We start from the raw sequence: 16,176 nt of genomic DNA, 5'->3' as shown, positions 1-16,176 counted from the left end.
TTACAATTTTACCTTGAGATTTGAATTTTGTTTCAATTTGATCTTTAAATTTCAAGATTCACACTTTAACTTGGATTGTTTCACTAAATACTCAGTTTTAGCCTTTGACATTAATGTCAATTAATTAATTTAAAATAATTATATATGAAATGAAAATTTAAATTTATTTTTTTGATAGTGATGAAAAATATAACTTAATTAATTATATTTATTTTAAATTAACTAATATATATCACTATTAAATACTCACCTTCTGTCTTTAATATAAGTTAATTAATTATATTTATTTTTTTCATCAAATTATATTTATTTTTTAATAAAATGTATATATGATGATATGTCGAGGTTAAAGTGCAAATCTTAAATCCTATACACCAAATTAAAAAAAAATTCAAATCTCAAGATAAAATTGTAAGATTAAAAAACCTTTAAACTAAATTGAAATAGAACTTACTCAAAATTAATGGATTAAAAATATAATATATTAAAACCTAGAAATCAAATAGAAATTAAACTAAAAATCTAGAAATAAAATTATATTTTATAACAAAATAAAAACATTTGACAATCTCAATAAAACGCACCCCATAAAAAACAAAAAAACAACACCATTTTCCTAATTTATTTCTAAACAACTCCTTTCCCTAACTTTTTTTTTCAAAAATTACCCCTCTTATCCAATTAACCCCTAAAGTATGTACACTAACGAGCAAATTAAGTAACATACAAGTAACATTATGGAATTTTAATATCTCAATTACTCTCTAACAAATAATTAAGTAGATCTCTAGGCCTTAATTACGAGATTATTATTCATTCCTTTTCAAAATGAATGGTTGATGAGAAGTCATTATCACTACAATCAAAGTGAATCCCATGAAGAATTGGCTAAAATTTTCTTCTTGCCTCTTCTTTTTTTTTTTTTTTTTGACTCTCAAATAATGCCTTCAATTTCTTCACACTTTCTTCTTCTTCTTCTTATTAGAGCTCTCTAAGTGTTTTTCTTTTTATCTCTGCTGCAATATTCAGTGATGCCATCTTCACAGATTCATTTTGTGGTTCATACAAACCATGATTGCTTCTATGGCTTTAGAGGATGCTTGGCTGTGGCAAAGGTATTTCACAAGTTGGCCTTGTAATCAACTACAACCACCTCTCCAGGTGAGTGGAATGGTTCCTTAGATTTTTTTTTTTTTTTTTTTTTTTTTTTTTAATTTTATTTATGTAAAATTCATACAATCGATGAGTCAAGGACGAGACAAAATTTTACCTGCTAATGTTTTATGTATGTACTATGCATATGCTTTTTGACTTACAACAAACTAAGATGGTCAACTCCTTCCTTCTTCGTTTTGTCACTGGTTATCACATGTTTGAAAATTTGGCTAAACTTTAAAAAACACGTCTGAACTTTGTTCTTCATTTAAATAATATCCATATTCTTTGAGAAGTTGTAGTATTATATATCTTGACCCTTCATGGACCTTTCAAAATCTTTAGAAATTTAGATGAAAACTGGGACGACCTGAAATGGTGTGGCGATGCAAATTTTCATTTTAGGTCACTGTCACACCATTCTAGGTTCTAATTATTTCTTTATGAAATTTCCGAAAGATTTCTACTTTAGAGTAGTTTTGAAATATTTAGAAAAGTCAAAGGTAAAATTGTAACTCTTGAAAGAATATAGAAGTATTTTTAAAACAAAGGACAATATGATTGATAATATGACTAGATGAATAATATGAAGGATAGTTTTACACCTTTAGGTGTACTAGAGGGACAGTTTAATATCTAAAGCCAATTACCAACCATATTTTATATGAACTTTTTTTCCCTCTCACTTTCATGGGTATTGTGTATTATCAATAACATATAGTTCAAAAAGGACTAAATATCTTTCTCCACATTTGACAGGAATCTAGAGAAAACAAGCCATGGCCACCAATGATCTAAACAAAGAGCTCTCAAAGAAAACAAACATATTAGGCCTAAAAGTATGGGAAGTCATTGGAATTGGAGTAGGCCTTTTCATAATCTCAATCCTCTGTATACTCTCACTCTGTTTAACCTCATTCAATCACAAGAAATCAAAAAAACCATCAGCAGCCAATTCCAACACTTTGTTTCCTCTCACTCAAATCCCATCTCATTCAAAGGACATAAAGGCAGTTCATATCACCACTACTCAAAAAATTAAGCCAACAACTCAAATGGGAAAATTTGAAACCAATAATTATAGCAGTGAATCAGGATCATTGTTTCATCCATTGAGCTATGGCCATGGTTCACAATCAGGGGATGAAGGCAGCTCGGGCACCGTCACAACAACAACAATGTACCGACGTTCGATGTCGCCTACGACGACGATGACGACGGCTCCTTCGCCATTGTTGGGTATGCCGGAGATGTCTCAATTGGGGTGGGGGTATTGGTTTACTTTGAGAGAGCTGGATTTGGCTACTAATTTGTTCTCTGAAGAGAATTTGATCGGAGAAGGAGGGTATGGAGTTGTGTTTAGAGGGAGATTATTGAATGGGACACCAGTGGCAGTTAAAAAGATTTTTAATGGACAGTAAGTTTTGGGAGCCTAAGTTTGGTGAAAATTTCTAGTACTTTTTTATTTTTTATTATTTTTATTTTTAGTGTGAGTGGATTTCACGTCATTTTTTAAAGAAGGATGATGAGACAAGTAATATATAGGAATATGCATAGTGTACATGAATTGGATTGGATCGGGTTGAGGGTATTTTTTAGATCAATTCGAAAATTCAGGCTAGTTGGATTAACAACCCAAACAACCCGAATAAAGTCTCTAACTCAACCCAAACCAACCTTTAAAATTCGGGTTGGGTTGGGTTATTTGTCGGGTTATAACTTATTTTTTTTTCTTTTTAATTAAAAAGATGTACAACACATGACTAATAACTAAAATCTCATAAAATTCAAATGCTAAATATCAAATATCTAAGATATTTATTACAAACTTTAAATAAAGATAAATATCATTACAATTTTAAAATAAAAAATATTTAAAATTCACAATTTAATCGATACAAAGTAATCAAATTTTAAACAAAGATATATATATATATAAAATTCAGGTTGGATTGAGTCTATCAAAAAAAATTTTTAACCAACGCACGACTCAACTCAACCCAAACAAAAACAAAACTAACCCAACCCAACCCAACCCAACCCAACCCAACCCAACCCTTATATTTTGGGTTGGACAGTTTGGATTGTTTAGATTGTCGGATTATTTACACACCCCTACATAGTGTCATAATACTAGTAATTTCTTCGAAAAATTTCTAGTATTATGATAGTACCTACTATCTTATTGATGATTTGACACATCATCAAATGATATATTAATTTATTTCGTAGACCTCACTAATTTCTTTCAGATTTTGCTATATTCACAATTATTTAAAAATATTAAACAATTAATTATTAACCATAAAAATGCTAAACATTGTAATTATTATAAATTTTACTTTTATGACAATCAATGAATAGAGGTTGCTGTAGTACTAGAAAATTTTCCTAATTTTCTTGGTTTTGAAGCAGAAAATTTCTAATACTTTACGTAGCTAGTATCATAGTTGATACTCCATTTGTTCATATTGTGATTTTGATGACGTGACAAATAATGTACAGAAGTGGAATTTTCTCTACTTTGAAGGGCAAAATTGAACTTTTATTTTTTGCCCTTTTTCTTTGTAGGGGCCAAGCAGAGAAGGAATTTAGAGCGGAAGTTGAGGCAATTGGGCATGTAAGACATAAGAATCTTGTTCGTCTTTTGGGATATTGCATTGAAGGGACTCATAGGTACCAAATTCCTCTCTCTCTAACAATTAGTTTTGGAAGAAACTTGCCAACACCATGTTTTTTTTTTTCTTTTATTGTCTATGTACGACATGTGTCTTTGAGCTTCTAATTTCTTAATTAATCGAGTATATCTATTTTAACAAGTTAAACTATGTTCATGTCGTAAATTTTAGTGGGATTTAATTATTTATTAAATACAATAACAATAAATCGCCCCTACAATTTTTTTTTTTTTTTTTACAGTGGGATGGTAGAGAGGAAAGGTTTTATTTTATTATTAATATATTTTTCAAATAATATCCCATAAAATAAATTCAATGATGGTATTAGGAATTTTGTTGACGATAAATAGGGTTATTTACATTAACCTATATGTTATTTCATTTTATATGATGCACAAAATTCTTAAGTGTTGTTGTTATGATCAACAATTATAACGATGGTTTTAAAAAAAAAAATCCATAAGACTATATTAAACTTGGAAAAATTTCCAACAAATTTGCTAATTTACAACCAACGAGCGAGTTTTTGATTGATATGATTGGAAAACATAGAGGATAAAAAAGAGAGTTCTTTTTCCTCCAAATATTGAACATTCTCTATGAAAATTTTAATGGTGAACAACATAAAATTCCTATAACTTTTGGAAAAAAAAAATATGTAGCCTACACATTGACTCGTCACATTTTGAAGTCGTACATTTTTAGTCATTAAAAAATGTTTAGTGGAATGCAATAAAAATAGCCAATAAAAAACATATCAAATCGCCAAAATGAACTTAGTTCAAATAATATAGAGTAAATGTTAGTTATCAAGAAGTCTATGATTCGCTAAGTACAAACTATACTTGCTTTCATTCCACACCCTAACATTGAGTATGCGTTAGCTACCAAGAGGTCCGTAATCTCAAAGCAAGTACAATATTCTTAGCTTTGTTCCACACCTTTCAGGATGTTGGTGTATGAGTACATAAACAATGGAAGCTTAGATCTATGGCTACATGAAGGAATGGGAGAGAATAGATATCTTACATGGGAGGCTCGAATGAAGATCATGTTGGGGACTGCCAAAGGGTTAGTAAAATCAAGTTTAATTAATTTGAAGTTTTTAAGGATATGATAATCATAATGTCTTGTTTTTTTTTTTTTTTTTGAACAACCTATGAACGTTAATTATTTTTGTCATGTCACAAAAGAATTGCATACTTACACGAAGCCATTGAGCCAAAGGTGGTACATAGAGACATAAAGGCTAGCAACATACTTATAGATGAAAATTTCAATGCTAAAGTATCAGATTTTGGGTTAGCAAAGTTGATGGATGCTGGAAAAACTCATGTCACAACAAGAGTTATGGGCACATTTGGGTATATTCTTCCATATTGTATAATATTTTTGTTTCATTTAGTATTGTGTTGGGTATTTTTATGATTATTGTGTGGTTTGGGTCTATATATTACAGTTACGTGGCTCCTGAATATGCAAATACTGGACTTCTAAATGAGAAGAGCGATGTGTACAGTTTCGGAGTTGTGCTGATAGAAACAATCACAGGAAGAGATCCGGTGGACTATGGACGTCCACCCAAACAGGTATTTACTAATCATACTGATAATTTCTTAATCCCTACCTGATTTTTTAAGACTAAACTTATTTAACCTTGATATTTACTTTTCTAATAGGTTTATGAATTTTTAATTTTATATTCAATAGATTTATATCATTAACTCCATTTAATTTTAAGGCTTATGTACTATCCACGTTGATGTAACATTACCAACAAAAAAAAAAAAAAAAAAAAAAAGAAAAAGAAAAAGAAAAAAGGTTAAATTATGGGATTGACCTCAAATTTTAAAATTTGTGTTTATTTTAGTCTCCAAACTTTAAAAATATCTAATGAGTCTATAAACTTTCAATCTTGGGTCTAATAGAATCTTTATAATATTCAATTTTTTTTAAAAGAATATTATGTTTAATGAAACTTTAAAAACTTTTAGTTTTGTGTCTAGTATATATCTAATTTTTTTCTTCTAAAAAATGTTGAATTATATCGGTAACCTATTAGATACAAAATTGATCTGAGTTTAAAGTATTTTTTACAATTTTAAGACCTATTAAACACATTTAAACAATAAAGCTAAAAGTTTACAGGCTAAACTAATAATTTAACCTTAAATGTACTTTCTTGTTAACTCGACCACTAAATATTTTTACCAATATTTATTATTTTTTTAAAAAAGAAAAAATATATTCTCTCTCCTTTTCTCTTCTTGTTCTCCTAATGTATTTGTCAAAACCATTAGTGATGGGTAATAACACATAGTACTGCACTTAGTATTTAAATATTACAAAAGATGTGTTTGCCATTTCTAGTTGATTTAGAAAGAAAATAGCGACATAGATATTACTTAAACGATATTGAATAGAATATTCTATTTAGGTATAGGAAGTAAAATAAATACGAATGCAGGTGAACGTGGTAGATTGGCTGAAAATGATGATTGGAAGTAGAAGATGCGAAGAAGTGGTAGATCCAAAAATAGGGGTTGAAGGAAGGCCATCCACAAGAGGATTGAAAAGAATTCTATTGGTTGCATTGAGATGTGTGGATCCTGATTTTGATAAGAGACCAAAAATGGGCCAAGTTGTTAGAATGCTTGAATCTCAAGATCATCATTATAATTCTTCTCATACACCTTCTACTACTACTTGAGTTATTTTTATTTTTATTTTAGTTTTAGTTTTACATCTCAACACACTCTCTCTCAACTTCTTCATATGTATAGGATATAGGAATGACAATAATGTGTGTATATATAATATGTATAAGTTTGTTTTTTTTTCACCATTTTGATCCTAGGTGATGTGGGTCATCATATGTCGATTGATGACAGGGCTACACCAATGCGTGTGCGTCATTAAAAGATAGGTTTTAGCAAATTGTAAGTTGGGTCAACGTGTCGCTCAAATCCTTTGTACTATAGTGATGCATGCACGTTAAATGCATAGCGAATTATCAAAAAACGAATCATTTTATCTCATTATGTTCACGTTAAATGTATATTATGATAGATAAAACTAACACGCTATGAAAGAAATCAGAATTAATAAGCACTACAATTATACTTAATTTGAGTTTATAAAGCATGCTAAACAATTTTGTAGAAACGAGAGTTTCATGTTAGAATATCTTTGATGAACAACTAAAATTCTTCTTCTCCTCTACGAATTTGATATCCAAAACACCAATGGATCCTCTTACTTGGAATGAGAGGTGACATCTCAGAATTGAGGTCAATTGTATTAGAGAAGATAAGGGTTTGGAGAGAATTTTTGGAAAAAACAATTTCAACTTACATGATCCTCTAAATCCTCTAAATCAGATGTATTTAAGCAAATTAATCGTGCAAACATTTTAATTTTAGCTTAATGACATCTAAAGAAGCTGATTGTGAGTGGGCTAGGTGATTCAAATGGGTGAAACCAACCAATTAGAAAGAAAAAAGTTGGATAATTCCACTCAAAGTGGAAATTGGAATTTTCCATTTAAAATTCAATTTTGAATTTAATTCTTATTTTCACTAAAATTAAAACCAAATTTTGATTTTCAAAAATTGGAAAATATTTTATTTAAATAATTAATTAAACAATTTTAATTAATTAATTAATTAATAATTTAATATCAAATATTAAATTAATCAATGAAGCAAAGATATTTCATGTGAGGCAAAGAATTCGTATCAGACACGTATCAGATACCGATACTGCTAGATACGTATATGACACATGATTTGATGTATCTATTTATATGCATACTTTTTTATAAAGAAAAAAAGACAAGCAACTCATCTAATATTTCCCAATCTAAAACTAGGCAACCTATTTAAAAAACTTACTACTCGAGTCCAAAACTAAAAAAAAAAAAAATCACGGACCAAACCCTAGACTAGAATCATCTAATCTCTATCTCACATTTGAGTCCCCACAAAGTCCACCAAAATATAAACCATTTGGATATCTTCAACAATTCAATGAAGAAGTTCTTCGTTTATCTTCATATTTCTCCGCTAATCTTCTTCTTCTTCTTTGCAATATGAGATACTATTCTATTGCATGGTATTAACTATTGTACTTCAACATCTTAGATGTTGCTTTTTTATATTGTATTTAAGTATTTGTATTCTATTTTGTTCTATTGTTATTAACTTGTATGCTACTCTATATCCTAGATTTTTTTTAGAGAAAAATAAAATGTATTTTCAAAGTATCAGTACCCTCGTTTTTTAGAAAAATATATATTAAAAAATATATAAAAAAATGACGCATCCTTAGACATATCCGTATCTTAGGTTTTTTAGAAATTGACGAATTGTTGTATCCGATCGTATCCGTATCGTGTAGTCGTATCTGTGTCTACGCTTCATAGAGATTAATCAAACACCTAGTTTATACATGAATCCTATTTATGTAAACCAATATTTAAATCAATATTTAAATATTTTAATCTCTACGATTTCGTTTAATTTAAACAAAATTAAACGTTCTAATTATATCAAATATAATTAATCAAACCCTAAATTGAATTTGAATACTTCAAATTTAAAACTCTTATTCCGAATTTGAACATTTCAAATCTACTCAATTCACTAATCTAAGATTATTTTATCAGCTAGTAGAGGGACCTTATGAACCTATAGATCATGAGCTCTAACGATATGAGATTAATTGACTAAACTTTTTATACTAAATTAAATCAATATTCATTAACTACCAAAATGTAAGAGTATATCAGCATGTAACGGAAGCAACAAGGATCAATAAGCACTCTAATTCATTAATTTTGGCAGTAACTAAAGTATGTTCATCTAACATAAGAGAGTTTGAAGTCATACCTTTGTAATACTCTTCAAGATCTTGATTCTCAGCTATTATCTTCTCCGAAACTTGCTGTGAACCACCCCAAGATCTTCCCCACTATACTTTGGAACTTTAGAATGAGTTGTGGGACTTAAAAACAGCTTGAACGAAAGGAAACTTGGAGAGAATCTCACTGCTACTACCCACTTGATGAACAATTTCTTCAGCCCGAATATTTCTGTAAAAACTCTTTGAATGCATGTCTCAATTCTACTTCAATCTTCTTTATTTATTGCAGGTCTCTCATGCAAAGAAGATGGCGGCATGAATGCAACTCATGCTTGGAGTTAATTAAGCAAATGTAAATGGGTTTTGTGGGAGCTAGTTGAAGATGATAATGGGAAAATCCAAATTTCCATTGTGTTGATTTTCTTATTTTTCAATTTTTCATCAAATGATTTCAAAAGCCAATTTGATTTTAAAATTGAAAATATTATTAATTTCATAAATTAATTTTCTAATAAAATTAATAAATGATTATTTAAATAATTCAATTAATTCTAATTAATTTAATATCAAATATTAAATTTTACACAAATTCATCTTCATATATTTAAATCATATTTAAATATAAATTCTTCTATTACGTCTAATTCTAATTTGAACGTTTCAAATCAACTTATCATGCTACTCTAAAGCTAATCTATTTACGAGCTAGTAAGGGGACATCGCAGACCTACAGACAGATCATGGGCTCCAACGATCCGAGATTAATTGGCTAAACTCATTATATCGAATTAACCCCCATTCGTTAACTAATGGGTCACTCAACTAAAGTCCATAGTTGAACTCCCCTCACTGTAGATATGTTATGTCCACTTGATATAACCATGATCAGTAAGTTGATCCTTCACAAGTCGTTTGTAATCACAACTGGGTCAAGATCACCGTTTTACCGTTGTGAATACATCTCGTTCCTTAAGTTCCTACTGACCCTCTAATGAATAATTTTTTATTCATAATACCTATGAATCAAGTCCTTTCTCTATCATGAGAAGGCGAGGCCCTGATTGTTCAAGACCTGGAATTAGTACTTAAGAGAATAACCTATCTGCTAACCCTAAATCGGGTAGGAGTGAGTTTCATCTTGCAGGGCTATGTCCCTAGCTATTCATCCGGTCTTATCCCTAAAATGGAGGGTTTATTGAGCAGTGATGTTGGACTACTCTCACCTATGGAGATTAAAGGATAATCTTGAACAAACAGGAGCTCATAGCTAGCTCAGGATTAAGATCGAGTTATCCTAGGTTACTTAACAATGAAATAGTTAGTTTTAACAGTAAATGCTCGTTATAAAGAAAAATGACTATTTTCGTGGTCCAGTCTATATGCAAGCTCATTGCATAGGATGCCTCCACTTACATGTCTTTACATGAATGATCTGTGGATCACATCATTTGTATTACCTACAAAATGGGCTGCATCTGATAGTGTTTCCAGGGTGAGATATCTAATTTCATCCATATACTTATTAGACCATTTAGGCTATATACTATTAACTTAATCCTGTTTATGTCACCACATAAAGTCAAAGTATTCACATTATAGTCATGGATATGTTTATTAGATTTTCATAATAGAATGCAAAATCAACAACTTTATTGAATATGTTACTCAATAATATTTTATTGATAAATAGAATGTTTAATACGAACTGCGAGTTCTAGGACATTCCCAACAATCTCCCACTTGGACTAAAACTCCAGTGAGAACAAACATATACAATACACTGTTGAGAAATATAAAGGAAAAATACAATAAACTAGAGCATCTTTAATACCATAGATATTCTTTCACTTACCCTATATTACACTACTCAGAGGCCTAGTCCAATCAGGTGGCCCTTGAACACTTTAGCCGAGAGGGCCTTTGTAAATGGATCAGCAAGGCTATCTTCAGAGGCTATCTTTGTGACGATCACATCTCTTCGGTGTACGATCTCTCTAATGAGACGATACTTTCTCTCAATATGTTTTCCATGTTTGTGACTCTTTGGTTCTTTCGAGTTGGCAACAGCACCACTATTGTCACAATACAGTGTGATAGATAGGTGCATATCTGGAACTACTTCCAAATTATCCAAGAATTTGTATAGCCATATTTCTTCTTTAGCAACTTCACATGCAGCCACATATTCTGCTTCCATTGTGGAGTCAGCGATACAACTTTGCTTAATGCTTCTCCAAACTATAGCTCCTTCATTGAGAGTAAAAACTAATCATGAAGTAGATTACCTTGAATCTACGTCAGTCTGGAAATCAAAATCAGTGTATCCTGTGAGGATCAAATCCTTAGGTCCATACACAAGCATATAGTTCCCCGTTCTTCTTAGATACTTGAGGATGTTTTTTACAGCAGTCCAATGACTGTGTCCTGAATTGGATTGGAACCTGCTGACGATTCCAATTGCAAAGCATATGTCAGGGCGTGTACATAACATTGCGTACATCAAACTCCCAACTGTAGATACATATGGAAGTCTTGTCATTTCTTCAATATCTTGAGGTGTCTTAGTACACCGTTCCTTTGACAAATGAATTCCATGTCTAAAAGGTAACATACCTCTTTTGGAATTTTACATATTATATTTTGATAACATCTTGTCAATATAAGATGCTTGAGATAGTACTAGAGTTCTATTCTCTCGATTTCGAAAGAGATGTATTCCTAGAATGTATTGAGCATCACCCAAATCTTTTATTTGAAATTGTGTTGCTAACCATCTCTTTACGTCAGCAAGGAAACTTGTGTCATTCCAATGAGCAAGATATCATCAACATAAAGAACTAAGAATGCTACAGTGTTCTTGACTATCTTCTTGTATATACAAGGTTCGTCTCTTGTTGACTATCTTCTTGTATACACAAGGTTCGTCAACATTTTGTTCAAAGCCATAAGATTTAATCGTAGTATCAAACCTTATATTCTAGGATCTTGATGCTTGTTTCAATCAATAAATGGATCGCTTAAGCTTACAGACTTTCTGCTTCTGTCCTTTTTTTATGAACCTTTCTGGTTGAGACATAAAAATACTTTCATCAAGATAGCCATTTAGGAAATCTATCTTGACATCCATTTGTCATATTTCATAGTCATAATATGTGGCAATGAAAAGAAGTATTCTTATTGACTTTATTATGGCAACATGAGAAAAAGTTTCTTCATAATCAACTCCTTCTCTTTGGGTAAAACTTTTTGCCACGAGTCTAGCTTTATAGGTTTGAACTTTGCTAGTTTGGTCTCGTTTCCTCTTGTAGATCCATTTGCAACCTATAGGTATTACCCCATGTGGTTGATCTACAAGTTCCCAGACAGAGTTGAAGTACATAGACTCCATTTCAACGTCTATGGCTTTTATCCACTGTTCCCTGTCAACATCTTCCATTGCTTTTTAAAAGTTAATGGATCCTTTAAACCATCATCCTGTATGATGTTTTGAGTTTCTTTCAAACTCATATAGCGTTCAAGTTGTTGAAAAACCCTCCCGCTACGTCAAGGGATCCTCAACTCTTGGGATGGACGTGACGGGATAACAACAGTTGTTGATGAACCAGCTTGATCAACACCTCTTGTTGATATTTCTGTAGTATCTTTGGTCATTTCTTGCAATATTGGTTTACTGTGAGGTAGATGATTTTTTATATGATCGTCTTCCAAGAATGTAGCGTTTGTCGATACAAATACTTTTTCTTCTTGGGGATTATAAAACAATCCTATTTTTTTGTTTCTTTGGATTATCCTATAAAAAGGCATAATTTCGGACGTGTTTCTAATTTCTTAGGATTTTGTACCAACACATGTGCTGGACAACCCCAGATATAGAAATGACGTAAACTAGTTTTGCGTCATTTCCATAATTCATATGGTGTTTTTGAAACACTTTTTGAAGGAATAATGTTTAAAATAAATACTACGGTCTGTACTGCATACCCCCAAAAGGATTGAGGTAATTGGGCATAACTCATCATTAATAGGACCATGTCTAACAAGGTTCGATTTCTCCTTTCTGCAACACTATTTTGTTGTGGTGTTCCAGGTGCTGTGAGCTAGGACTGAATTCAATGATCTACTAGATAGTTATGGAATTGTAAATCCATATACTCACCATCTCGATCAAATCAAAATGTTTTAATTCATTTACTTAACAAATTTTTTGTCTCAGTCTTAAATTCTTTGAACTTTTCAAGAGTTTCAGACTTATGATTGATTAAGTAAATATAGCCATATCTAGGGTAATCATCAATAAAACCGACGAAATACCGATAACCTCCTCAAGCTTTTATATTCATCGGACCACATAGGTCTGAATGTATAATTACAAAAGACTATTTGGCACGAAGACCTTTGTCAGAAAAAGATCTTTGTGTTATTTTTCCCTCGAGACATTATTCAGATGGAAGTAAAGAACTATCTTCTAACTGATTTAGATGACCGCTTTTTACCAATCTCTCAATCCTGTTGAGATTAATGTGACTAAGTCTGAGGTGTCAAAGATAGCCATGAGGAGAAATTTTTCGTTTCTTATTTTGAGTCTCAGTCATTTTAAACATATCTATATTTAGAATGGCCTTCATTTCAGTTGGTTTTAAATGTACAAGTTATTTTCGAGTTTTCAAAAAAAATATGAACACCTTTTAAATAAACAAACACTTCATTAGATTCAAAGGATATTCTGTACATATTTTCTAGCAAACAGGAAATGAAGATTAAGTTTCTTTTCATCTTAGATGCATAATATACATTCCTAAGTAAGATAAAAGATTCTCCTAAAAATAGCTTGACATCTCCCACTGCATGAGCTGAAATGATTTCTCCCGTTCCCACCTTGAAAGTCATTTCCTGATCAGAAAGTTTTCTCTAAGAACTAGTTTCCTATAGAAAAGTGCAAACATGATTAGAGGCGCCTGAATCCAATATCCAGGTAAGGTAAGTATTCTCCACTAAACATGTTTCAACTACTAGTAAATCGAATTTACCTTGTTTCGCCTTTTCCGCTTTCTTTTCAGCCAAATACTTTGGGCAGTTACGCTTCCAATACCCATCTTCTCCGCAATGGAAACATTTTCCTTTGGGAGTTTTGTTTTTGTTTTTATTTTTCTTAGCAGTGGTTTTCTTTTTCTATTTTCCTTTCTTCTTCATTCGTACGAATTTGTCTTTCGAAGAAGAAGGAACAAATTTCTTGTTATCAAATGGGTTTTGTTCTGGACGTAGACCCTTTAAAAAAATTCTTAGGTTTAGAAATAACATTTATTTCTTTCTCTTTCAGTTTCATCATAGACTGATATGTCTGTAACTCGTTCAACAACATGGTCAGATTATAAGTAATTTTGTTCATAACAACATTGGTTCTGAATGGCAGATAACTCCCCGAGAGAGATTCCAATATCATACTTACCTAACTTGTTTCATCTATCATCGCCCCATGTGCCTCAGCAACATTAAAATAGACCATCATATCGAGAACATGTTCTCTAACGTTAATTCCATCTTTCATGTGAGTAACATCTTTCATGCGAGTAACATAGACATACTTAATGGCTTCATGTCGAACAGAGGATGACGGTTGCCCGAAGATCTCCTGAAGTGATGCCATTATCTCACGGGCGATAGGCATAACCTCATGTTTCTTATTAAGTTCATCAGATATACTTGCTAAGATGTAGGCCCAAGCTTTCTCATTAGCCCTTACCCACCTTTCATAAATGTCCCGAACATTTCTGTTTGCTATTGTACTAAGAACCGGAGGACATTCCTCCATCAACATAAACCTCAAATCATCCACAACTAACATTGTATTGATGTTGGATTTCCAATTTGAATATCCTTCACCATTAAATTTATCGAAAGCTAGCAATTGTATGATTGAATTCGACATTGCTGTAACAATTTAAACAAATTCTATTAAATATTTATGCATCTAAATCCAATTTTAGCAAAATAATAAAGTACCCAATAAATCTTTATCTATTTGCAATGATACTTTAGTGATTTAGAACAATTGTGACTGAGGGGTTGTCAAGAATTCCTTCACTGAAGCAAGACAATTCTTGACCAAATACTATATCAGAATAACTCTTTACTCCTATAGTTCTTTTGGTTATCGTTTTCAGTCAAGATCTTTACTAACAATTTAGTAATTCTTGTAAGTGTGACATGCCATTTTCAGATCTTATAGAACGGTATGAATATGCCCCCGAAATAGAAGACAATACCCAAGACAGAACTATAAGACCCTATTCATTTTATTGAATCCTGGGTTGTTTCGAATCCTATGTTACAACCCTCCGAGGGGATCGTCATGGTTAACGCTAGCGTGCTGCTAAAAACGACAGCAGGCGCAACATAGGAATCTCATGGTTCAAACTAATGGAGGAGACTATAGGACAATGTTGACACATTTCCTTCACCTACTTACTTTGAACTACTTCCCTCATTCACCTTGTTATTGACCCATGCAAACACTTTCTGAATGAAGCAGTCACGGTAAAAACGACACGAAGCCGAGTATGGATCTCATGGTGTGAGCTCTTGAGGACGTAAGAGCTAATAACTATATATCGAATATATTGTTAATCTCCCACTGAAATGTTCTATATGTTTGGGTATTTATTTACGTATAAACGGCTAGATTTAACAACCTAAGTCTATATCATTTTTATCCAAGTATAACAATTATATTTGGATATAATCCTACGATGTCTGAGTGTGTAAACCATTTTTAAACCTCACACTGCTCATGCAAGCTCATAAAATCTGTTAACAACGCTCAATCTTTCGTTCATAATCCTTAGGTAGGAGGTGTTTCGTAAACCATCAACTTAAGTACCCCCAGCTTTAGACAGGTTATGAACCGATTTGAGTTTGTAACCAAATTATATAAGGTAACAATCTATTTTAACGATTAAAACTAGTTGTTAACTTAAGTGAGCATGCAGCTATTCTTCATTATAGATTTTAAACATTTAACCTAATTTTGTAACAGCTAACAAAATTTTAGACATGCTAAATATCCACAACATACAACAAAGACATTTAATATCTAATATAACAATTATATTAAATAAAAGAAACCCTAACATGCATACTATATATTATAACATTTTATAACATACTTTCAATGCATGTAACATTCTTCCTACGGTGGGGTTTTAAATCTACATGGCATATTGTATGCATATACATGATTTATTTAACTATTATATACATCACAAGCATAAACAATTAAACGCAAACTGATATGGTTTTAGTTTTGGCATAAACAAGCAAACAAATGCCTAATTATTACAAAACAGCTTCGAAACCGCTTCTGAACCGTTCGAACAGCTCCAAACCGAACCCAAACAACTTGAACCAAAATAAAAAAATCAAAACCGGACCAGCCAAAAACCTTTTGAGGTTGAATCAGACAGAACCTTGAGAAAATCGGCCA

General features: G+C 31.5%; 2 protein-coding genes across 2 annotated transcripts; one reads left to right on the top strand and one right to left on the bottom strand.

The window, feature by feature from the left end:
- Positions 1 to 931: 931 nt before the first annotated feature.
- Positions 932 to 6,852, top strand: LOC120080132 (probable receptor-like protein kinase At2g42960). Its single transcript, XM_039034699.1, has 7 exons — positions 932 to 1,161; positions 1,915 to 2,572; positions 3,727 to 3,831; positions 4,782 to 4,904; positions 5,027 to 5,197; positions 5,293 to 5,422; positions 6,301 to 6,852. Exons 2-7 carry the CDS (start codon positions 1,935 to 1,937, stop codon positions 6,541 to 6,543), a joined length of 1,410 nt encoding a protein of 469 aa, XP_038890627.1. The 5' UTR covers positions 932 to 1,161; positions 1,915 to 1,934; the 3' UTR covers positions 6,544 to 6,852.
- A 7,290-nt stretch (positions 6,853 to 14,142) lies between these two features.
- LOC120079244 lies at positions 14,143 to 14,505 on the bottom strand. The gene has a single exon (XM_039033404.1). It carries the CDS (start codon positions 14,503 to 14,505, stop codon positions 14,143 to 14,145), a length of 363 nt encoding a protein of 120 aa, XP_038889332.1.
- Positions 14,506 to 16,176: the final 1,671 nt, after the last annotated feature.

Source organism: Benincasa hispida, chromosome 6 (assembly GCF_009727055.1).
Source record: "Benincasa hispida cultivar B227 chromosome 6, ASM972705v1, whole genome shotgun sequence".
Lineage (NCBI taxonomy): Eukaryota > Viridiplantae > Streptophyta > Magnoliopsida > Cucurbitales > Cucurbitaceae > Benincasa > Benincasa hispida.
The sequence above is the reverse complement of the archived record's forward strand: the minus strand, read 5'-3'. Positions and strand labels throughout refer to the sequence as shown.